The sequence below is a fragment of the Ailuropoda melanoleuca genome, chromosome 12 (assembly GCF_002007445.2).
Source record: "Ailuropoda melanoleuca isolate Jingjing chromosome 12, ASM200744v2, whole genome shotgun sequence".
Classification (NCBI taxonomy): Eukaryota; Metazoa; Chordata; class Mammalia; order Carnivora; family Ursidae; genus Ailuropoda; species Ailuropoda melanoleuca.
In genome coordinates this window covers 17810326-17834919 of record NC_048229.1, presented here as the reverse complement: position 1 = coordinate 17834919, position 24594 = coordinate 17810326, and the positions used below count along the sequence as shown (strand labels likewise).

General features: G+C 49.7%; 1 protein-coding gene across 1 annotated transcript; it reads right to left on the bottom strand.

The window, feature by feature from the left end:
• Positions 1-9058: 9058 nt before the first annotated feature.
• Positions 9059-23548, bottom strand: TCHP (trichoplein keratin filament binding). Its single transcript, XM_002930374.4, has 13 exons — positions 23397-23548; positions 21962-22155; positions 20909-21119; positions 20288-20344; positions 17873-17941; positions 17010-17183; positions 16018-16130; positions 15772-15838; positions 15049-15221; positions 14151-14232; positions 12546-12731; positions 11868-12011; positions 9059-10684 (listed from the first exon to the last, which is right to left on the bottom strand). The coding sequence occupies exons 2-13, from the start codon at positions 22153-22155 to the stop codon at positions 10652-10654; spliced, it is 1503 nt and encodes a 500-aa protein (XP_002930420.1). The 5' UTR covers positions 23397-23548; the 3' UTR covers positions 9059-10651.
• Between the last annotated feature and the right edge of the window lie 1046 nt (positions 23549-24594).

Genomic DNA, 24594 nt, shown 5'->3' with positions numbered 1-24594 from the left:
ACAGCCCCCACTCTGAAGTAGGCCATTGCGCCCCGCCACCATGCACCTCCTGGTCTTCTGCTTTTCAACATGTTTCTATAATTACAACTAGTTTGTATCAACTGTTGACTCTGCTGGACGCTGTGCTGGGGTCTGTACGGGTATTAACTCCTATAATCCTCACTGTGTCCCTGGGCAGCAGGCGCTGCTCCACGGCGGGGATGAGGAAGTTCACTCTGTGAGCAGCTAGGGTGAACAGGGGCGTTTGAGTTATCAGTAGTCCAGTGTGTCTTCCTCTTAATCGGCCCAGTTGGGTTTTCCTGCTGGCAGTCCAGGACTGTGGAGTTTCAGTGTGGCCTCATTGGAGGTGAAACCAGGGGGAGGCCACATTCCCCGAAGGTCTAGATCAAACATCGGGGGGGGGCCCTGTGCATGACGTGAGACTATGTGGATAAATGGGGCACAGACAGCTTGTGACCCTTAAGACGGGCCCCCCAAGCAGGGCTGTCTCACACTTGAGCCCTGGGCGCCGGGACCCCTCCAGTGTTTGCCAAATGACTCCTGGAAGGACTGTCTGCTGGCTCCCAAGGACCGTGAGCAGTGCTTTCTCACCTGTGGGGCTGTGCAGGGGCAGCCTCACCACAGTGACAGCTTGGCAACCACCCAAGGGGGACCCGCTGCCCAGCAGGCTGGCGTGCAGGAATGTCCAGGAGCCGGGCCCTGTGACTCACAGACGCCAGGTGGAGGACACTGTGGTCCATGCCTCGGCCAGCCGGCCACCCCAACAAAAGCCAGGGACACACAAGGTGGGATGGACTCCCTCACTGCTTTACGGGGGTATGGTCAGCTCACCACAGAGCAGGTCCCCAGGGGAGGCGTTGCTGGGGACAAGGAGAGGTGCGGGCAAACCTTGCTCCTTCCAGCTGCCTCATCTTCCCTCCGGCCCAGGCTCTTGCCACACAGCTTCCTGACCACTCCCTCCCCAGACCCCAGAGATGGGAACGTCTCTGCCCCATTTCCCCCAAATGCAGCTTTTCTCCAAGGACCTGCCTGTCCTCCCAAATCCTTCTTCTCACCCCTTCCAGCTCCTCCCCTCTTTTGGGACTCCTCTTTCCCTTCTCTTCCTTCCCAACACCACCTCCCCCACTCTTATAGCGGGGACCCCTGTGTCCTACCCTCTCCTCGGCCAGCTCTGCACCCATCCCCCTCAGAACCCCAGCCCCAGCCATGGCCTTTCCCTGGGGCTGAGTCCTGCAAGCCCTATCTGGCCTGGAACACTTTACAGACAGGGAAGATTTGAAGTCTAACTTGGACCCGTACTCCGACCTCGGATCTGAGGTTGGCCTGAGTCTCCCCTTGCACCACACTTGCTGTCTGCTTCCCTCTTCCAGCCCTCCCCTTCCCAGGCCCTGGCCCTTTCCACACTTCCCCACGGCACCCCCATTCTTCCTTTCTGAACGGAGGGGCCGAGCGAATGCCAGCACATACTGTGTACAGCCACTGCGCTGGGTACCATTTCATAAAGTAGGAACTAAAACTACCCCCATTTTGCAGATGAGGACACTGAGGCTCAGACCTCACAGCCCAATTGGTGGTGGTGCAGGAAGTTAGAGGATGGGGCCTATGCTCTTAATCACAATCACGGGGTTCTGCTGGCACAGTGGACCATCGAGGAAGGTGGCCGGAGGGACAGGCAGGTGACAGAGCTTCTGAAAGCAGAAGAGGATGAAGGCCAGCCATGACCTTGGCAGAGGTAAGGTGGGGGGGAGATGTGAAGCAGGATCGGTGGCCCCGCTCTCCTACCATCCCTCCTCCCGGGGAGTGGCGGAGCAGGAAGGCCGATGCTGGTGTCTGTGTGGTCCCCTGCCCGCCTGGGCAGGCTTAGAGGAATGGGGTCTGGGTGGCCGCATGTGTGTTTAGTCTTCCCGCTCCTTAGTGTTGCCACAAATATTTCCAGTCTTTTCGGTCTGTTTCAAATTGAGACTCTTGGTAACTGCTGCTCAAGTAAGACTGATCTGTGAGTGGAAGACGTTGCCCATTTCACCAGTTTCAGTGATTCAGGGACCTCACAGATTCCACATGGTGCGGTGACGCATACCCCGTCAGCCCTTCTAGAAGGAGCAGCCCTGGACCTGCCGCTAGAAGGCAGAGGGCTGCAGGACCCAGCACAGGGTGGAGGGGTGTCCGCTCCTCCCCAGAATAGGGGGAGAGCTCCCCACGGAGGGTGGAAGCCGGAATCTGACCTGCTTCTGCCAATTAAAACAAGATGAAGCCCAACGACAGAGACAAGGGTGTAGGCAGGTTGTTTCCCAGGGGCAGGGAGGCCCCTTCTTGGCAGGAAAACAGGTTCATTTGGGCTTTGTGCTTTCTGTATTTACCTTACCACATCCACATGTTTCCATTCTCCACATTTCACAGATCTGAAGAACTGGGCCCAAAGAGGGGTCACCTGGGCTCTACGCGGTGCAGGTGGAGCGTCGGAAAGAGAACCCGCGCGTCTGGGCCTTGCCCTCCGCTCTCCACTCCTACACTTACTTGCCACCGCCTCCTGCGTGAACTCTAAATACGGAAATACGCCTACTGTGTCCATGTGGAAATCTAAAGTGACCACCTGCATGGTCCCAACCCAGGTAAGAAATAGAACACTGCCTTTCCCCCAGGAGTCCCCATGGGTCCCTCCTTCCCCTAGATTTAGTGCTCACTGCTTCCTGGCTTTGGTTCCGTGCCATGTGTGTGTGCCCAGACCTCAGGAAGAGCTTGGTTTTGTCTGGTTTTGAACATGTAAATGAACCCTACTGATGAATCCTCTTCTTTCCCTCAACATTGTGAGTCAGCTAGGTCAACGTGCGTGCTTCTGCTTTGATTTTGTAGCATTCATGCAATGTATACCCACGATTTATTTATCTAGTATTTTATTGATGGACATTTCAGTTATTTTTAGTTGTTGCCTCTTAAAATACTGCTCTGAAAGGTATGTCTTTTGGCGCATGTAGGACTATATTTCTGTAGGGGATACATACAGACCGGCTGTGGCGCCTCCTGGGTCATAGAGAACGTGCATCTCCAAACCTGTAACGCTGTTTTTATTCCTTTTTCCAAAGTCTTGTACCAACAAAGTATGAGATTTCCCATTGTTCTGAATCTTCATGAACAGTGGTGTAAAAGCTGTGTTAATTTTGTCAACCCAGGGGCGCCTGGCTGGCTCAGTCGGTAGAGTGTGCGACTCTTGATCTCTGGGTTGTGAGTTCGAGCCCCACATTGGGTGTAGAAATTACTTAAAAATAAATCTTTAAAAATTTGTCTGTCAATCCAGTGGGTTTGTGGTAATATCTCGGTTTCAGTATGCACTCCTCTGATTATAATATGGTTGTGTGCTTTTCCAGGTTTATCAGCCATTTAGATTTCCTCTTTTGTGAAGTGCCTGTTTGAGTGTCTACCCATTTTTCCATTAGGTTCTATCTTTTATTAGTATTATTCTTCACAGGAGTTTAAAAAATGTTTTGAGGGGCGCCTGGGTGGCACAGCGGTTGAGCGTCTGCCTTCGGCTCAGGGCGTGATCCCGGCGTTATGGGATCGAGCCCCACATCAGGCTCCTCCGCTATGAGCCTGCTTCTTCCTCTCCCGCTCCCCCTGCTTGTGTTCCCTCTCTTGCTGGCTGTCTCTATCTCTGTCAAATAAATAAATAAAATTTTAAAAAAATGTTTTGAACACTAGTCCTTTGTTGACTGTGATACAAACATCCTTTAACATTCTGTGGCATGTCTTTTCCTTCTTAAGTGTCTTTTGAAATAAGCTTTTTTTTTAAGATTTATTTTTAGAGCGTGTGAGTGTGGGAGGAGGGGCAAAGAGGAGGGAGAGGGAAAAAATCCCAAGCAGAACCTGCACTGAGCGCAGAGCCTGACTCGGGGCTTGATCTCACGACCAGGAGATCACGCCCTGAGCTGAAACTAAGAGTCAGATGCTCAACCAACTGAGCCACCCAGGCGCCCTATTTGAAATACGCTTTTTAAATGTAGTCAGTCAAATTTATCAATCTTTTCCTTATGGTTTGTGTTCCTTGTGTCTTAAGAAACCTCCCCTCCACTAGACCATTATGTTTTATTTTGAAATAATCATGGATTCACAAAGTAGTTGCAAAAATAGTAGGGGTTCCCTGTGCCCTTTGCTCAGTTTTCCCCAATGAGAACTTCTAGCAAACTATAGTACAATGTCAAGGTCAGGACGCTGATGATATTGGCACAATCACAGACCTTGTTCAGATGTCACAACATCATATGTACGTGTGTCTGTGTGTAGTTCTATGCTGTCGTATCCACATGTCGGTTCCCGTTCCTGTCACCCACAGTGAAGACAGACCTTCCGCATCACACAGACATCTCCCTCATGGTGCCCCTTGAGAGTCACACCCTGTGCCCTGGTGACCATGAAGCTGTTCAGCTCTGCGATTTTGTCCTTTCAAGAATGTTATACAAATGGACTCATACAGCACGTGACCTTTTGACACTACCTTATTTTGTAATACCCATCCAAGTTGTTCAGAGACCAGGGGCCTCAATCGGGGCCCCAGAGGCCTTCGTAGGACTGTGCACTCACCAGAAACCTCCCACAGCCATATTTGGGAAAGAAGCCTTAATCTTCCCTGCCAGAGGGTAGGAAATATCTCTTTAAGGAACAGAGGCACAGTTGTTCAGTTTTGTCAGGTAGTTTTGTGAGTTATCTCTAGAATTTGCCTTTAAAAAAAAAATATTTCCTTGTTTCAAAGGTTATATTCTCTGTGTAAAATATAAAAAAGCACCCAAAATGAAAAATAGTCATTATCCCAACTTTTAGAAATACCAATAGAGTGTTTTGCTTCCTTTAAAGGGGAATTATATAAATATTGCTTTTGGACTTCTTTTAATTAAAAAAAAATTTAAGTAATCTCTAGGCCAACATGGGGTTCGAATTCATGATCCCAAAAATCAAGAGTCACATTCTCTACTGACTAAACCAGCCAGACACCCCACTTTTGCACAACTTTTTAACAGCATGAACAATTCTCGAGAACTTAAAAAAAAAATAAAGCATTCCATTTCCTTTTACTGCACTGCATAACATCCTAAATTCAAACAGCCTCCTAGTGTTAGACATCCAGGTTATCGGTTTCTGCTATTTTAACTAATGCTGTAAGAAACCTCTTTGTCCCAACCCGATTGTTATTTTCTGGGCCAGGAGGCAGCATGGCACATTCACGGAAGGCCCCTGGAAGGCCTTTCCTGGTAGGCCACAAAAGCATTTGAGTCTTGGTCTAAATGCAGAGGGACACTGTTGAAGAAGGTGGGAGATTTTCATTTCAGGTGTGTGTTTGTAAAGGATCTCTGACTATAGGATGGAGAAGAAAGTGAGGTGGATAGGTGACTTCAGACTAAAGTCAGTGGTAGCCATGAAAGATAGGGGCAGAGGGAGCAAAGCAGATGGACTTGGAGGTTGCTGGAGCTCAAAGTAGCAGGACTCAGTGCCCCTAGGCTTATGGCTCCTGCAGCTGGCAGGATGGATGGGGGTGCCATTCACTTATCTGAGAACACTGGAGAAGAGCCAGGTTGTTGCTGTTGTTTTGTTTAATGATAGGAATTTAGTAGGAGAGATCATTTGATAGTCTTGTGTGGAGTTGGAGGTAACTCTGAGATGCATATCAAAGTGGGGATGCCATAGGGGTGGAGGATATAGGAGTCTGGACTAGAGATACAGATCCAGGACATACTGATGTGGAGATGGTGCTGGAAGCCATAGGCCTGGCTCACATGTAGGAAGGGCCTGTGTGGTGAAGAGAAGTCTGGGTCTAAAGGCTGGCACTCCTTGGGTTACAACTGGCAAAGGCCAGAGTGACTCTGCAAAAGTGGCCCAAAGAACCTTATTTGTATTGTCAACCCAGATGGAGCAAAAAATATGTTAACTGTAAGCCTACTGCATTATGTATGTGTTAACTAGAGTAGAATTAGAAAACAGGAAATCAACAGAGAAAAATCAAAACCAAAAGATGGTTCCTTAGAAAGATCAATAAAATCAATAAGACTCTAGCCAGGCTAAGACAAAAAGAGATGATACAAATCACTGATACTAGAAATGAAGAGGGGACATCACTACAGGTCCCATGAACACCAAAATCAAAATGACAATAAAGGAATACTATGACCAACTCCATGCCCACAAACTGAAAACCTAGAGAAAATGGGCCAACTCCATGAAATACAAAACCTGTCAAAATTTACATAAGAAGAAACAATCTGCACAGGCCTACATCTACTTATGAAATTCAATCAATAATTAATAGCCCTCCAAAAATAAAGTACCAGGCTGGCCCAGATAGGATTCACTGGTGAATTCTACCAAAGATTTAGGGAAGAACGTGTACTAATTCTCCCTAAGTTTTTTTCAGAAGAAAAATGCAAAACCCATTCTGTGAGGCCAGCATTACCTTAAAGCCAAACCTAGGCAAAGACATTACCAGAGAAGAAAACTACAGATCAATCTCTCTCATGAACAAAAATGCAAAAATATTCAACAAAATATTAGCAAATTGAATCCAATAGTGTATAAAAAGAATTACAAACCACAACCAAGGGGCGCCTGGGTGGCACAGCAGTTAAGCGTCTGCCTTCGGCTCAGGGCGTGATCCCGGCGTTGTGGGATCGAGCCCCACATCAGGCTCTTCCGCTAGGAGCCTGCTTCTTCCTCTCCCACTCCCCCTGCTTGTGTTCCCTCTCTCGCTGGCTGTCTCTATCTCTGTTGAATAAATAAATAAAATCTTTTTTAAAAAAATAAATAAATAAACCACAACCAAGTTGGATTTATCCCAGGTATGCAAGGTTGGTTCAACATTCAAAAATCAATTAATGTAATCCACCACATCTACAACTAAAAAAGAAAAACCGGGGCGCCTGGGTGGCACAGCGGTTGAGCGTCTGCCTTCGGCTCAGGGCGTGATCCCGGCGTTCTGGGATCGAGCCCCACATCAGGCTCCTCCGCTATGAGCCTGCTTCTTCCTCTCCCACTCCCCCTGCTTGTGTTCCCTCTCTCGCTGGCTGTCTCTCTGTCTCTGTTGAATAAATAAATAAAATCTTAAAAAAAAAAAAATAAATAAAAAAAAATAAAAAAAAAATAAAAAAGAAAAACCATATCATATCAGTATATGCAGAAAAAACGTGAAAAAATCCAATACCCATTCATAATAAAAATGCTTAGCAAACTAGGAAGAGGGGAACTTCTTCAAATTGATTAAAAAAAAAATCTACAAAAACCTATAGCTAATATACCTAATGGTGAGAAACTCAAAGCTTTCCCATGAAGGTCAGGTACAAGGCAAAGACGTCCCCTTTCACCATTCCTTTTCAACACAGAAGTTCTAGCGAATGCAGTAAGACAAGAAAAGGAAGTAAAAGATACAGATCGAGAAGGAAGAAATAAAACTGTCTTTGTTCACAGATGACATGATCATCTTTATGTACAAAATCTGGAAGAATTAACCAAAAAAACTCCTGGAACCAATAAGCAATTACAGCAAGTTTATAGGATAGAAATTAATGTACAGATGTTAATCATTTTCCTATACACTAGCAACGAAGAGGTGGAATTTGAAATTAAAAGCACAGTACCAATTACATTAGCACCCCAAAAAAACGAAATACTGTAGGTATAAAGCTAAAAAAAAAATGTGTAAGAGCTATATGAAGAAAATTACAAAATTCTGATGAATGAAGTTTTACAAAGATACATTCCATGTTCATGGACGGGAAGATTAAGATGTCAGTTTTTCCCAGGGGCGCCTGGGTGGCTCAGTTGTTAAGCGTCTGCCTTTGGCTCAGGGCGTGATCCTGGCATTCTGGGATCGAGCCCCAAATCAGGCTCCTCCGCTGGGAGCCTGCTTCTCCCTCTCCCACTCCCCCTGCTTGTGTTCCCTCTCTCGGCTGGCTGTCTCTCTGTCAAATAAATAAATAAAATCTTTAAAAAAAAAAAAAAAGATGTCAGTTTTTCCCAACTTGATCTATAGATTCAATGCAATCCCAGTCAAAACCCCAGCAACTGGGGAGCCTGGATGGCTCAGTCAGTGGAGTGTGCACTTCTGACCTTGGGGTTGCAAGTTCGAGTCCCACATTGGGTATAGAGATTACTTAAAAATTAAAAATCTTAAAAAAAAAAAAAATTCCAGCAAGTAATTTTGTGGATATCAACAAACTGATATTGACTATAGAAGTTTGTGGTACTGGCAAAAGAATAAACATATCAATGGAACAGACTGAGGAGCCCAGAAATACACTGACATAAATATAGTCAGCTGATCTTTGACAAAGAAGCCAGGGCGATATGATGAAGCAAATATTCTTTTAAACAAATGGTGCTGGAACAACTGGACATCTATGTGCCAAAAAAATGAATAAAGACATAGACATGACACCCTTCATAAAAATTAACTCAAAATATGTGCTGAATGAGCACAAAGAGTGAAAATACAGAAAATAAGAATTACTTTATATTAGTAGTGGCTTCAGCACCATCTGTTCTAAAGGAACTGAACTTCAAAGAAGAATCTGTGAAGAATCATCTAAAAATCAGTAATTTTACAGGGAATAGAAAAAGATGCTAAGAAAAAAGAAAAAGGTACTCAAAAACAACAAAGCCAATATACGTACACAATCACAGCACAAACTACACGGAGAGAAGAGGACTCTGGACTACACTGGAAGCAGTAAGGCAATGGAAGCTCTGAACTTAGAAACTATTATTTGGGCTGAGTTCAGAGAGGAAACATTTAAATGAGTTAGGTAGAGAACCAGTGTCACAAAAAAGGCTTCAAAAACAAGAAATTAAAAGAAATAAGAGGGGCGCCTGGGTAGCGCAGTCGTTAAGCGTCTGCCTTCGGCTCAGGGCGTGATCCCAGTGTTCCGGGATCGAGTCCCACATCGGGCTCCTCCGCTGAGAGCCTGCTCCTCTCCCACTCCCCCTGCTTGTGTTCCCTCTCTCGCTGGCTGTCTCTCTGTCACATAAATAAATAAAATCTTGAAAAAAAAATTAAAAAAAAATAAAGAAATAAGAAATATTGAGTAAGTATGTGCCAATTTACCAGGCATTCTGTCCACATCGAATCTATACTGGAGCTCAGACAGTAGATGATTCCTAATAATTCCCTGTGGTTTACTTATGAGAGGATCCAGTGGAAATTAGAGGGGAGACAACACCACTTCACAAGGAAAATGAGTGTAACGTAGAAAATGTGAGCAGTCGTAGGAAATACGCAAAGCTGTAGGAGATGTGGATTAAGTCAGTAAACATCTTTCATTTTAGAGGGCCCACTTTGCAACAGCTACTAAAAGCAACAGTAACAAAGCCGGGAAGCCATGCCTGTCACACCAGAACTTTATTTCACAATAAATGAACATCTGAAACAGGGGAAGCAAATATAGCAAGCATAATGAAAGTGGTGCTCAGGGGATCAGAGCCAAAGAAATTCAAGACAAGAAAACGAAAAACATATAAAGGATGCAGTTTGCTGCTCCATTTGTTTTTATAGCACAATGGATGTGGAAGGCAGTGCAGCCCTTACACTCAGGATTTTTTTAATAAATTCTGGTTTTTAATAACCTGGCACACAGCCCTATAATTAGCTGTAATTTACTGAGACGTGCAATCTTAAATACAATATAATGAAAATTGAAACCTCAGAGGAAGAATCTGAAAAAAAAATACAAGTCATAAAAATATGATTATTGCTGCAGGAAACTTGTACTCCTTGCAGAGATTAATCTAGAACTGTGTCACATTGACAGAACAGTGGGAAGAAGGAGTTCCGGCCAATCTGGTTGAATGTGATCTACTTCTTTTGGCTCAGTGACCCTTCCTCTGGGCACACACATCCCAGAAGGCTGCGTACTGCCGAGACCTTCCCAAGACATGAGAGGTCCAAAGTGTCATGCCGAAAGGTTAGCCACCCAGGTGGCCTTTTGAGGCTCCCTTCTGGGGCTCAGTAATAGACATGCTGGGATCACCCCACACAGGGAGCTCTATGGAAATTCTACCAAATGTTTCCTAAAGGAGGAAAGACCGATTTCTTGCCTCCTTTCCGGAAAGCATCTGTGGAGCACATCAGATTGTCTCAGAGTTCACAGCTTTTTTTCTTCCAGAAAACATGACGTGATCCTTCTGGGACCACTAAATTAATAACCCCTGAAATAAACTGCAGCAAGACTTACGAGTTTGTTCTCAACAGAATAATGAAATTTAAATAGCGAGTTTAAAAACTGAGAACTGCCCTCATCTCTCCAGCGGGAGTCTTCACTGGAGGTTGACAATTAGCGTGAGGCAAGAGGAAACCATATATCCTGTCACAGGACACAGCCCGCAGCTCCTAGCGTGGATGCAGTGTCCAGTAGGGGACTGTGTGACAGCACTGTCAGCATGCGACTGTAAGAGCCCCATCCTTAGATACGAAAGGCAGGGACAGGCCTCCTGCTGGGTGCTGCCTCTCCACAGCACCTTAGTCTGCTGAGGCCCTTGCCCTGTTTAACTGGGGACCCCAACAGGCTCACTGCACTGTTTCGCAGTGACCCAAACACTCAAATGGAACACGGTACAACTGCCTGGCGCCTGCGTATCGAAGGCCTCAGCATCCCTGCTCTCTGTGCTCACGGTACCAACGAAGTCAGTTCCAAGCAATTCTGGGATGTCCATAGGGCTGAGGAAAGAAAGAAAGCATAAGCCCGATCAGATCAGCAGTCTCTGGAGCACTGGGAATTAATCCCAACTCCAGTAAGAGCTAAAAGCGTAGTATAAATCAATGGTTTTTTCATTTACAAGTGACAAAGCTTTGACCTTAAGCCATAACTGAGGCACTCTATTGCCTTAAGATTTTATTCATTTATTTGAGAGAGCGAGAGAGAGAACGGGAGCAGGGGGGCAGAGGGAGAGGGAGAAGCAGGCTCCCGCCGAGCAGGAACCCGACACGGGGCTCGATCCCAGGACCCCAGAATCATGACCTGAGCCAAAGGCAGATGCTTAACCGACTGAGCCACCTAGGCGCCCCATTACCTTTTTAATAATGTTTCCACGTGTGCTCTGTGAAAGCCTGGACCCGAGGCACTCACTGATCCATGGTCAAGTGAGTTGAGAACATGTTGTTCCCTGCACCTCGGGAGCCCCAGCCGGTCAGGACAAAGCGGCCGGTGCAGCACCTGCCCTACCTGCCTCCTGGGCTTCCCAGAGTCATGTGACCACAAAGGAGCCAGCGTCTTTGTCCTGCAGCACTTTAGAGCACCGGGGGCAGCCGGAGCAGCCCTGGTACAGAAGCAGAGACGACGCGCCTGCTGGGCCGTCCCTCAATTCCCGGTGCTCCAGCTATCAGCTCCCTGGGAGCAGCGTGCCAGCCTTTGCTTCTCCATGCGCCCTGTGGTGTCCTGCACGGGGGTGACTGAAGTACTTCGAGAGACAGGAAAAGACGGAAGGAGAAGAGAGGATCATGGAGTGGGGAGGGGGGAGGCAGAGGTGCCGAGAGGAAGGGAAACCCAGCCCCTGTTCACCTGGGCTCTGCTGTCCGCACAGCTAGGACCTATCACCACCGCTCCTTCACCTCCCACCCGCTGCGCTGGAGCTCTTAGAGGGCTCCTAGCCCCAGAGGGGGCCACGTGGCCCACAGCTCAGCACTCAGGACCAGAGCAAGGTCACCTCAAGCCCAAACAGGGACTGGAACAGCCACGTGTCAAGGTTCTCTACTGGCCGAGAAAGGGAGAAAGAGAGGAGCGAGAAGAACCAGAGCCAGCTGCGAAGCGGAGCTTAGCACAGGGCAACGAACAGGCCTCGGACAGCAGGGGCCAGGTCGGGTGGTGGCTTGGCAGCGTGGCCCGTCCCCGCAGACTCCCCACCTTAGGCCAGTAGCCCCGCTCAGCCATCATCCTCGCCTCCTGCTGTAGCAGGGTGTCGGTGAGTTGCTCTGCCTGCCTCGCCGCCTCTTCTTCCTCCTGCTGCTGCTGGTCCTCTTCCCATGCCTGCAGCTGGCGCTCTGCAACCTGGCCACCAAGAGCACAGTCACCCAGGACAAAGCTCCCGGGACGGAGCCCTGCCTCGGATCACGAGGGAAAGCCCGTGGATCTATGCCGGCTGGGGAATCCCAGCTCGAGAACAGTGACGGCATGTGCCAGAGAAGGAAGGGCATTTATGAGACTGGAAAAGGCTTCCGGGTGTGCCTACATGCTTGGAAGATTATTCTGCGCGCCCTATCGGGTCCTGAACTAAATAAACTGTGCCCCAGCGAGCCAAAGGCTTGCGGACGCAGACAGGAAAGAGAGAGGCCAGGCATGACAGCCTTGCTCTCACACAGATAGAGGACCTGGAGTGAAGCTGGAACTATTCAGGAGGGTCAGGGTTTCAACTGGAAAGGAAAAGGGGTGCTGCACTGAGCTCACTAATGTGGGCTTCTCAGACAAGGTCCCAGTGCCAGGCCTCAAAAGTAAGTCAAGGGTCTCGGCATCCGTTGCCACACTGGGGCAGGGCCACACCTGAGGCTGCCTCCGACCCCCAACCCGCCTGCCAGCTGAGCCCACCTGGGCCTCCAACTCCTGTTTCCTGGCCGATTTCAGTTCTTCACTCTCCTCTTTCTCACGACGAGCTGACTCCCTTGCTTCCTCAAGATTTTGAATAAGTTGCTCCCTGTGTCTCAGGGACTCTTCTTGGGCCCGTCGGTTTTGTTTAAGCTTTTCTTGTATTTGTTGTTGTCTCCCTGTCAGAACCTACCCGCAGCGGGAAGGCAAAGGGCAGATTTCAGTGTGACACTAACAAGTACTTTTTCTGCGAGCCGTGGACAGGCCACAGCCCCAGCCTTGTCCTCAGCCCTGAATATGCCAGGTGAAGGCAAGTCCAGATCACAGGACTGGCCCACACAGTGTCAGCCCCGCTTCCCACCCGTGCCCACCACACACAAAATGCACACAGACTGTACAGTAGGGAGAGACAGCTGGGCACCGACAAGGTGAGAAGAGGGGATGGAGTTCCCTCCCCAGAGCAGAAACGTAGCAACAAGGTTGTGAGTCTCACTCCCCATCAGTTCTAGAAAAAGAAACCACAAGCCATGCAGATGACCAGAGATAAGAGTCTGGGTCATCCCCTCAACCTTTTGGATTTAAATTTACTGCTTAGAGTGGTAGAAACCTTCTGGGTTTGAGACCTGGCCACAGCACAGGATTACGTCCAGAGCATGGTCAGGCCTCAAGAACCAGGAGCAGTGGGAAGCCACCTGCCACACCCAACAATTATGCTCCCTGGAGGGGACACATAAGTGGCCACAGCGAGGAGGAACATTTTTAATAGGGAAAATCAAAAGGCGCGGCGGAGTATTAGTATTCACAAAAGTGAGAAAGCACCAATGGGAACCCAACTTCCCACGGATTCCAAAATGACATGCACAAAATATAATTTCCATTTTAAACCACTTTAACTTTCAATACGTGGATAATGAAGGCTTTTTCCTAAAAGATTTCCTTTAAAAAAATTTTTTTTTATTAAGGAATCTCTACCCACAATGTGGGGCTCAAAGTCACAACCCCAAGATTAAGAGGCACACGCTCTACCAACTGAGCCAGCCAGGAGCCCCTAAAACATTTCCTTCTAAATGGAGTATGCCTTACGTGATCACTTAAATCCTGACAAAGGATATGTTCCTCCGAGAATCCACTTCTGGTTATGCACCCCAAGAAAAAAAAATCCTAAATACGGAAAATGGAAATCCTTATGCACTAAGATGTTCACTGCAATGTTTCTTGTTAACGCCTCAAAATTAGAAAAAAAAAAAGAATACCCACAAGAGGGGAGTAGAACACAAACTACAATATACCCACGTGATATAATATGCAGTTGTCAAAATATCTACAAGGAAGATGTGACAGTATGTTAGAATGCTTGAGATCAAACAGCAAAGGTGCAGAGACACACGTTACGCACGGAAACAGGAAGAGTGGAAGGAAATCAAGCAACGATGACTGTAGATGATGTGGGTCTGGGCGACTTGGTGTTTACTTCCTGCACTTAACAATTTTTTTCTAATAAGTTGATACTACTCTCATAATGACGTTGAAAGTCTCTTTAAGATAACCAGAGAGGCCTGTGTTCCAGAACATTTGGCAGGGTCAGCATGTGCTTTCAGCAGGGATTACCTCGCTCATCAGTCTGTCTCGGGCGCTCCTCTCCCGGGCCCACTCCGCCTCTCTCTTTTCCCACATCTCCTTGGCCTCCTCCCTGGGAACACAGAGCGGTTGAGAGCAGGCTCCTTGCCATCACCAACGGCAGAAGACAACTAAAGAACTAAAAGGGCTCCGGCGCTTCAGGTACACACATCTGTGGGGCCAACCTTCACACCAACTTCTGCACGCAACTCTTCACGGGTGAGAATTATGGACAGGCTCACCGGGAGTATTCCTACAGGGAGGACTTCGGGCTACCTTGTTACGCTCCCGCCTCCTTACAGAACACCACTGGGATGACCTGCACCTAGGCCATCTGGACACCAAGGCGACTGAAGCCGTCAGGACCCTGGAGAGGGAGAGGGGCCCTGCGGTGCCTAAGCTCTGTCACCTTGCTCCTAGGGTCACTGCTGGCTCACCCTCCTCCTCGAGTCCAGATGACGTCAGGATTCAATACGATGAGGACGGGAAAGCGTTTTGCACAGCGTCTGACCCACAATCAGTGCTCGATAAATGTTACCTGTTATCTGATTATTTCAATCCCCAGATTAATTTTTAGGATCCAGAACCATCTGTAATAGACCTGAGCAGCATTCAGCATCTCCACAGTTTATAACAATTTCCTATCACATTTCTCAGACCTTGAAGAACAGACCCTTACTCTAAACCCTGATGACTTCCACCTTAAAGAACTTCAGGGAAACACCCCCACCAAGCCAGGTCCGTTAGCAGACACATGCTCCTCACGATGGACAGCTGAACAAGGGCAGATGTTTCAGTCACAAGAGAGACCCTCGTGGTGCCCTGTGGGGATGTGAGGGACCAGAGCAGAGGCCAGGAGTGCCGGGCCCACCCAGGTGCCACCTCTCACCTCAACAGCAGCTGCAGCTCTGCCTCCCGCTCCCTCTCCAGCTGCAGCTGCTCCTCGATGACTTGCTTCATCCACGCCGCGTCGGCCAGGGCCTGCTCCCTCTTGGCCAAGTGCATGCGCTGGTTCTCGTCCTCCTTCTCGAGGAGCGCCTGCAGGATGCGCTTGTCCGCCTCCTGGAAGGGAGACGAGGAAGCACAGTGGGAGCGGTGGGAGCCCTTCTGCACCCCCAGCCTCCCACCCCCACAGCCCCTTTCTGCACTCGGCTCTAAGAGAAGACATTCGTGAGGCTTCCAACGGTTCCCAAGATAGAGGTGGGAAGAGTCAGGGTGTAACCACATAGGGATGGAGGCGAACGGGCTTGCTCGTTCACTCTCTCCGTCCCTGCAACCCCAGCAAGCCTGTGGACATACCTAACAGGAAGACTGTGCAGCTGGTTCAAAAGAACGAGCTCACTCCCAGTGTCTGCGGTTTACCGTTAGGTCACTACGCTGAGGAATGCCACTCCCATTTGTAAAGCACCCCACCACTTATCTCTCTGGGCGTCATGTAAATACATCTAGGAGGATACTGCAGCAGACAGCTCTGGGGAGGGGCGGGGATTGCAGGGCTGATCAAGGGGGGATCTCCTCTGGTGTCTTATTAGAAGAACGCACTCAGCAACTGAGCAACGGAAAGCATTTTCTTCCAAAAAGGGTGAAAGAAATACCAGGCCGACTGACTCACTAGTTCCTCCTGGATCTGCTGTGTACGTCTGTTGAGTTGCACGTTATACTGATGTCTCAAAAAGCGTCTAGAAATGAGCAAAATAGGGGCTGCCTTCAGTGTCTTATGAAGAGTTAATGGAGGTCAGACAGCTGCTTCCTACAGAGTGTATCCTTTCTGGTTTGGGATACCCATGCAAGGCTGGGAATGGGAGAGGCTCGCCCGCCGGGGCCGGGCAGCCGCTGGGGGCCTTTCTCACACACACACCCCAGCTCTGCCTTCTGCCGGAAGGCTGCCATCTGCTTCCTCTCTTCCTCCAGCCTCTCCAGCTCCCACCGCTGCTTCAGCAGATTTTCCTGCTCCTTCTTCAGCTTGGTGGCCTGTGGTGATGAGGACAGTTAAGTCCAATGAAGGTCATCAGAATCAGAGCTCCCTTCCAGTCTTCATCTGCATTTTCAGCAGATAGAAGGCAACAGGGCTGGCCTGGCTGGGGGTGATCAGAACCCTCTCCCACTTCTGGGCTCTGAGCCCTGGGCCTGGCTCACTCATTTCCTGCAAGGGCCTGTGGACAAGGCTGAGACCCACGCCCCATGCTCCCACAGGACCCTGCACTCGTCCATACCTTACCGTAACTTAACCTGTCTCCCCCACCTGACACAGCTCCCAGGAGCTGTGAGGGCCAGGGCTGTGGGCCCCGCTCACAGCCCTGTCTCTGGCGCCCAGCGCTGTGCTTGGCATCAAGCAGGTAGTGGGCATTAAGGACCTATTTCCTGAATCATTTGGGCCTGAGGAAGGACAAGCTTCCCCTTGTCTGAATGGGAAGATCCAGCCCAGGAGTCTAGCTCAGAGAAACTGCACAGTATTCTCAACCAGCCTCCTGAACCCTCACAAAGACCCTCACAGTTTATGCCCTGAGATCCCAAACCTGCTAGCTGGGGAGAGCTATAGCTGTGTGCTAAATCAAGTCTACTTAGTGCCCTGGAAAATCCAAGTTCACACAGCCGTTCTGCAAACACACCCAAGAGAACAGGTATTCTCTCCATATCATGAACATTCTAGCATCTGGGAGTACAACCTAGGAGGATGGAAAAAACACAGCTGGGAATACATGTGAGAAGGGAGAACCCAGCACTGCTGCATTTCTTAGAATCATCTGTCCCGCTGCATAGGACCTTTTCAGCACAGCTTTCTAAATGCCCATTTTCTAACGACAGGCGGCTGCAAGAGAGGAGGCCGTGCGGCCAGGACCACGCCCTCACCTCCTTCTCCTTCAGCTTCAGCTCCTCCATCTGCTGGAGCAGCGCCTCAGCCTGGAGTTTGCCCTCCAACTGCCTCCTTTCCTCTTCTGCTTTCATCCGCTCCAGCGCTTCCCTCTGGGCCTGTTCATACTCATTTTCATACCGTTTGTTCTCTTCCTCTTTGGTGGCTTCTTGCTACACGGACCCAAAGGAACCCAGGAGGTCAGTATCTGTAACACAGCCAGCAAATACCCAGTTCCCCACCGCTGTTCCTCATTCGGACGTGTCTACGCCAGAGTGGGTCATGCCACTTATCAGCCGTGCGACCCTGGGCGAGGGTGTGTCCTCCTGGACTCTATTCTCATGGTGGGAACCATGGGGGTGATGCTTCCCTCAGAGACGACACTGGGGAAATACTCAACACAGGGCTTGGCACAGAGGAGGGGCTCAAGAATGCCGGGGTTCCTTCCCCTTCCAAAAGTCAGCAAAATACTCTCCAAAATTAACCCAGAGGCACAGCTGTGGGTTCACAGAGGTGTGGACTTTTGTCCCCAGAGGTGCTGCTGTAAGCCAAGGTTGAGAGTTTGCAATGCAAACTACATCAAAAGAGACGGCTAGCAACAACAGTGACCTTTAAGATGTGCAATCCACCTGCCAGTGACCAACCCTGGTCACCTGATGTGATTCTGTCCCTAGGAACGAGCACAACGGCTTGTCGTACACGTTAAGAGCAACCGCCATGCGGCGTTAGCATGTTACGTAAACTGAGATCAAGTCTATTCCTGGACCGAGTCATGAACAGAAAACAAGCGAACATCAAGGCTGTGGAGACACAGCATGCCCACCGCAGCACAGAGGACTAGTTCCCGAGTCATACACCACACCTGTTTTTTTTCTTCTTTCTGCATTTTCCAAGAGTTTATCACATGCTCCTTGTGAAGGGCTGATTCAACCTGAGGGTGAGAAGGCAGAGGAGAGTAACTTCCTCACAGGTTCATGTGACACGTACACGCTGCAGAGCGCAGGGCGTACTGGCAGCCACCCTAAGTTCCCTACGTGAGGACTTGGGGAGGCCCAGGTACCTTACAGGGGAGCACAAAGTGACCCCAACATGTACACTCTGAATGCCAGTCAGTGTTCACTGACTTAAAGGACCAGGCAGTTTTGAACAAATCTTAGGAGTTGTAACAAAGGGGCACAAGCGTTTCTCCCGGCACCGCTGGGGTTCAGCAGGAGCCGGTCAGCGGACACTGACGTGGAAAGAGGATCTGAAAGGCCGCTCCCGGCTGTTCCAAAGCCAGCCAGGCCCCAGGGCAGCAGGAGCCGGCTGAGAAGAGACTCGGCCTTTTGCCTGGCTCCCCAAAACTCCCTCTGCAAAGCAGAGTTGTATGAACATGTACTCCCGTAGCAACAGACGTGACATATCGGGGGTGATTAAGAAGAGATTGGGGGGGGCGCATGGGGCCTGGGGGGCTCAGTCGGTTAAGCATCCGACTCAATCTCAGCTCAGGTCTTGATCTCAGGGTCCTGCGTTCAAGCCCCATGTTGAACTCCACACTGGGCATGGAGCCTACTTCAAAAAAAAAAAAAGAAGAAGAAGAGATTTGGGTTTAGGGAGTCTTTTATTTATTTATTTATTTTTTTAAAGATTTATTTATTTATTTATTCGACAGAGATAGAGACAGCCAGCGAGAGAGGGAACACANAGAGATTTGGGTTTAGGGAGTCTTTTATTTATTTATTTATTTATTTTAAGATTTTTTTATTTATTTATTCGACAGAGAAAGAGACAGCCAGCGAGAGAGGGAACACAAGCAGGGGGAGTGGGAGAGGAAGAAGCAGGCTCATAGTGGAGGAGCCTGATGTGGGGCTCGGTCCCAGAACTCCAGGATCACGCCCTGAGCTGAAGGCAGACGCTTAACCGCTGTGCCACCCAGGCGCCCCAGGGAGTCTTTTAGATCAGAAAACGAATTATAGCACTGTCCAAAAGCTTTTGTTTGGGAAATTGTCTATAAAAATTTTTAATGTTTATGTAAACATTTGTAACTAATTTGAATGTTGTTTTTAAAAAAAAGATTTTATCTGTCCATCAGAGAGAGAGAGAGAGCACAAGCAGAGGGAGAAGAAGGGCTCTTGCCGAGCAAGGAGCCTGATGTGGGACTTGATCCCAGGACCCTGGGATCATGACCTGAGCTGAAGGCAGATGCTTAACCGACTAGGCCACCCCGGTGTCCCTACTTTGGGTGTCCTAAATAAACATTTCTGAGTAAAGGAGTTTGGAGCACCTACCTAAACCCTCAAATGGCCAGGGGAAGCCTTAGTGCTAACCATACAAGACTCCAAAGCACCGGACTGCTCCCTTACTTGGTGACCGGCAATTTCCAAACAGAATTAGGAATCAATAAACTCATCCCACCAAACACAGACACAGAATTTCAGTTGAAATAAATTACTGACAACATCACTGGTCATCTTCCTCTAGCCCAGTCTCCATGGAGTGATGCCACTGAAGCCAGACCCGCCCTCCCTTGCCCCCAGGTCTTGCCCAATGTCCTCCTTTCTCCTGCCACCCCATACTGGCCTCCACCATCACTGCCCTGGCCTCGTCCCCTCCGGCCGCCCTCCACACTGCTACCAAAGCCACTGCTTCCTGAAATGCAGCTGGGTCCCGCTGGGCCCCTGCTTCAAATCACCCTGGTGCTCCCCATGCTTCCAGGAGAAGGCCACACAAGGCTGGCTGGGGTCTGGGCCCGCCTGCCTCGCCAGCCTCAGCTCCTGCAGTCCCCCTTCCCTCTTTGATGGCACAACCTCTCAGCTACTATCGCTCCCTGGACTCGCTCGGGCCCGATCCTCACTCGGCTGCCTCAATCTGGAAAGTCCTTTCCTCACCTCTACACCATCAAGTTAAAGCCCATGTCCTTTCAAACTTCTCCACCCCAGCAACTCCTGAGATGCCTCTCTGACCCCCAACTGAGTTGGGGGCACTGTCCCGATGCCCATCCTTCCGAGGCTGCCCAGCCCACTGCAACCTGCACTGTAAGGAGCTGCCCACTGTCTCCTGCACTGGGCCTCGAGCTCCTGAAGAGTGCGGACCCCATCTAATCTCCATATGCCCAGGTGCTAGACCGTGCAGCAAATGTTCAGTAAGTGTCGGCTGACACCAAACAAACCAGATCTGCCTGGTGCATTCTTCAGGTGGCTGGGGTGTTCTCTCCTGTTTCACCCCAGCAAGAGATGCCAGTTTAAAACCAAGAAGGGAAACATGATTTCATCTACTTAGGCAAATCAAAGGTTTTCACCTCTCGAAGTCTGGGATTGTTCTTTTTCCAGTGTTCATATAAAAGTTGTTCAGCAATCTGTCAAGAAAAAACAAAGCCTGATGTCACTTTTCAAATCCATTCGCAGTTTGGATAACCCCCAGCGGAAGTCAGGTCGGGCTGAGAGCCCCTCCACTGGCTCTCTGTCACTGCACCTGCCCTTCAGATCTCCTGCCTGGGAGACACCAGGATGGAACCAGACAACCCTGACAAATGACTGCCACAATGGTGATGGAAGGGTGCCGAGATCTGATGCTACAGATGGGTCCTAGATGTGACAGATCTGTTGCAAAAGATACAGCAGGCTTTAACACAGACTGGGGCTCACCACTCCCAAGTACTCGGAAGATAAGCTATCCCAGTGCCAAGCCTTTGCAAGACCACGGGACTAGAATAAAGACAAAGGACTCAGACGTCATGATTTAAGGGGCCAAAGAGAATAGAGGTGGCTCGTGCCAAACACGCGTGAAGAACAACGGAGCACCAGCCCCTCCCTCTGCTGGCTCTGCCATTAACTGCTGGCTCATCAGACTGGAGTGCGCCTCACTGATGGGCTGGGAACACTCCCGCTCTGTGGGCTCCTAAGGGGCTAGAAGAAGTTACCAGTTTCCTTTGCTCTTCTCGGGCCGACTTCAGATTGCCGTGCCGCTCCCGGATCCGTCCCTCCCGCAAGTCCATGCTTAGCCGCAGCGCCTCCAGCTCTCTGGCCTGCAGGTCCTGCTCCTCCAGCAGCAGCTGCCTCAGCCTCTCCCGTCTGCCTTCCAGCTGCTTCCTCTTCTCCTCCTTCATCTTCTCACGCTGATAGGCATGCATGCTGGGTGAGAAGGAGCCCTCCCTACATCAGTCGTGCGACAGCCACACGCGGCACGCTCTGCTCTGCTGTGTGGCCAAAGAGGCTGAGGTGGACGTGACATGGTGACACAGGGAAGTATCTTCCAGCCAAAGTGAAGACAGCAGGTCACCGAACACTACGCATAATAGAATCTTGGTTTCGCAATAAGAAAATGTACAGTGGTCTCACGTATGCACGTAGTCACAGTACTAGCTAACATTTGAGCAATTGCCATGTACGAGGTACTATATACGTGGATGGCTTCCTATTAATCATAAATCCTACTAAGTAGGTTCTGTTGTAGCCCCAGTTCACTGAGGAGGCAACCGAGGCTCATTCATACAGCAAGTGACACAGTCAAGATTTCCATCTAGGTTTGTCTAACTCCAAAGCCATGCTTTTACCCTCCATGTTTTGTACACATATTTCTGCAACAATGGATGCGTGTGCGTGTGTGTGTGTGTGTGTGTGTGTTTATATACACACAGCTGGGGAAAACTACGGGAGGGTCCATGTCAGACTATTAACTGTGATTCTCTCTGGGGATAAAGGGTCACCCGGGGACTCCCAGATTCTATATATATTTCTTATTGCCTTCTCTTTTTCAATGAAAATGTATTATTTCACTGATGATCTTTCTTTTCAATTTTCAGTTGGAAAAACATGACCGTGCAGGGAACCTATGCCGTCCAGCAAATTCCTTGAGAAAACATGCTGTTAGGCCACACTCCCCCCGCCAAAGCCCCCTTCAGAGTTCTTAAAGCCACATGCCCGGACCAACAAGTGGCTTCCTGCCTCTATCCCCCTAAGGTCACTGTAGTTACCTCCGCTGGTAGGAGGTCCTGGAGCTCCATTCCGCCTGTTTGGAGCTACAGATATCAGACAGCCTGAAGTAGCGGCTGTTCTGGTCCCACTGCTGCCGAAGCTGGGCCTCCTGCTCTCGGTGTCGCTGTCGGGCCATCTGCTGGTCCAGGAGCCTCCGGCTGCACCAATAAGAGGGCAGCGTGGGGAGGGCCATCTGAGGAGAAGGGCAATGGGAGGAAGACGAGGCTGCTGCAGCCCCCTAAGGAGTAGTCCTCACCTTTGGCTAGCCCCTGGAACCCACCCCACTCCAGAACAATGACATCAAAAAAGTCTCAGTGCAGGATCCCAGGCATCAGCATTTTTCAGATGATCTGCAAATCGTCACTTTAAATAAGCCTGGACTGCACGCAGCTGTGAGCCAGACACCATCAAGGGCGCTGCAGCTGAAGACGGGGCGTAGCAATGCCGGCCCAAACACTAGGGGGCTTCTCCGCTCTCCACAAAGTAACAGGGATAGTAATTTCAGGAACATGTATATGTGCCAAGCTCTTGACATCTATGATCTTTTCCATTATTATAATCACCCCATAATTTGGCAGGTGAGCAAACTCAAGTTCAAAATGGTGAAGCGACTTGCCCAAGACCACAGAGCCAGGAAACAGAGGAAATGAAAGGGCTGGGATCCTAATTCATGTCAATGTGAGACCAGGGCATGGGCTCTGTCGACAGCAAGAGGCTGCCTGTGAGGACAAACATGCCCTGGCTCTGGCAACCCCCAGGGAGCGGCCCAGCCCGGCTGTCACGGCTGGAAGTATTTTGGATTAGCATAGACGACACATCCCTCAATTTACAGATAGAGAAACTGAGACCCAGAGAGGAATCGATGTGCCCGGGTCACGGAGCAAAATGGGAACACAATGGAGACTTGACAGTAGAGAGCAGTCTCACTCCACGCACCTCTCCCTGACCCCACAGCTGCCACGATGGGCAGGGTCTACACAGTGCCTGGCTAGGACAGAGCTTACGGAACGTCTGTTGAACAAGCGGATAGGTCGGGGTCCAGGCCAAGCCTCAAGCTCAGTGCTCAGAGCTGGGTGAAAATAATCTACGTCTGTGGACCAAGTTTAGCCTGCAGGCTGCCAGTTTACAACCCGTCTTGAAACCGTGGCAAGGTGTACCTAATTTTTTCCTTGCCCTGTAAGCCGCCCGCGGAAAAGCTCTGCACCAGGAATCAAGAAACAAGACTCCGGTCCCGGATCGGTCGCATCCTTCTCGCAGCCCCAACGTCCACATATGACAAAAGGGGTTGCAGAGCAAGGCGTCGGACCCAGAGCCACAGGCACAGCGAGTCCCCGGACGTCCGCCGCGGTTCCCGCCAGCGCGGGGCCACTGCGGCCAGTCTCCGAGGGTCCCAGCCCCCACGCTGGCTCCGGCCGAGCCCACCCTCCAACTCACGTTTCTCCGCGCCCCGGAGTTTCCGAAAAGTGCCCCCGCCGAGCTCCCCAACCAAACCCGGCCAGTCGCGCGGCCACCCTCTCCGAGCCGCGCTGCACCAACGCCGGCCGTTTCCCCGCTCGTTGCCCGGGGCAACGGACGAACAACGGAGCGCCGCGAGGGCCAAGCCGCCTCCCGCGCGATACGGAACGTGCGGAGAGAAAGGAGACTGTGTTTTTTCTCTGGCGCCCTCTCGTGGGGGGCGGGAGATCAACCGCAAACGTCGCTAGTCCCGGAAACAGGAAAGGATGAAGGTGAAGGAATCCTCACTACTCCGCAAAATTCCGAAGGGTGGTTATCTGGGGGGGAGGGGGGATGAAGGTGAGGGTTGGGTGGGGAAGGTCAGGGAGACACGATAGGGGAGGAGACTGTAAGTCAGTGGTTCTCATGCCTGGCTGCACACGAGAATCACTTGGGGAGGTCTTAAAAGTCCAGATGCCTTTAAAGAAGAAAAAAATCAATAGATCCACGTGCCCAGACCAAACTCCACACCAATCCCATTAGGCCCTCAGGGCGTGAGAGGTTGTCTCAGCTCCCCAGGCGCTCTCAGCGTGCAACCAGCTGGGGGAGAGAGCCCGTGGCCTAAGTGGCTACCAGTTATTGGTAACTATGTCTTTAGCTTGGTTCAAGGGTGTTCATTCTATTGGTGTTTTAGGACTCACATGGATTATTTTCTGTGTGAGAAAGATAATAAAGGGGCGCCCCCCTGGCTCATTCGGTAGAGCCTGCAACTCCTGAACGTCAGGACCGTGAGTTTGAGCCCCATGTTGGGCATAAGGCTTAGTTTAAATTTTTTTCTTTTTTTAAAAAAAAATTTTTTTTTGAGATTTTATTTATTTATTTGACAGAGAGAGAGACAGCCAGCGAGAGAGTGAACACAGGCGGGGGGAGTGGGAGAGGAAGAAGCAGGCTCCTAGCGGAGGAGCCTGATGTGGGGCTTGATCCCAGAACGCCGGGATCACACCCTGAGCCAAAGGCAGACGCCTAAAAATTTTTTTCTTTAAATAAATAAATTTACCTTAAAAAATAATAAAAACGACTTTACTCATCCTCTTTTCTTTCATTTTCCCATTCTTTGTGTTTAATTCTCTTAATTCCTCCCTTCATTCTTACTCTTTTGTCTGTTTTTTGTTTTTTGTTTTGTTTTGTTTTGTTTTCT

Coding starts and splice junctions, on each gene's coding strand:
- TCHP (XM_002930374.4), bottom strand. CDS start 22,155: ATGGCCCTCCCCACGCTGCCCTCTTATTGGTGCAGCCGGAGGCTCCTG. Junction 17,942..20,287: donor ACAATCCCAGACTTCGAGAG/GTGAAAACCTTT, acceptor TCTCACCCTCAG/GTTGAATCAGCCCTTCACAA. Junction 17,184..17,872: donor AGAAAGAAGAAAAAAAACAG/GTGTGGTGTATG, acceptor GGGTCCGTGTAG/CAAGAAGCCACCAAAGAGGA.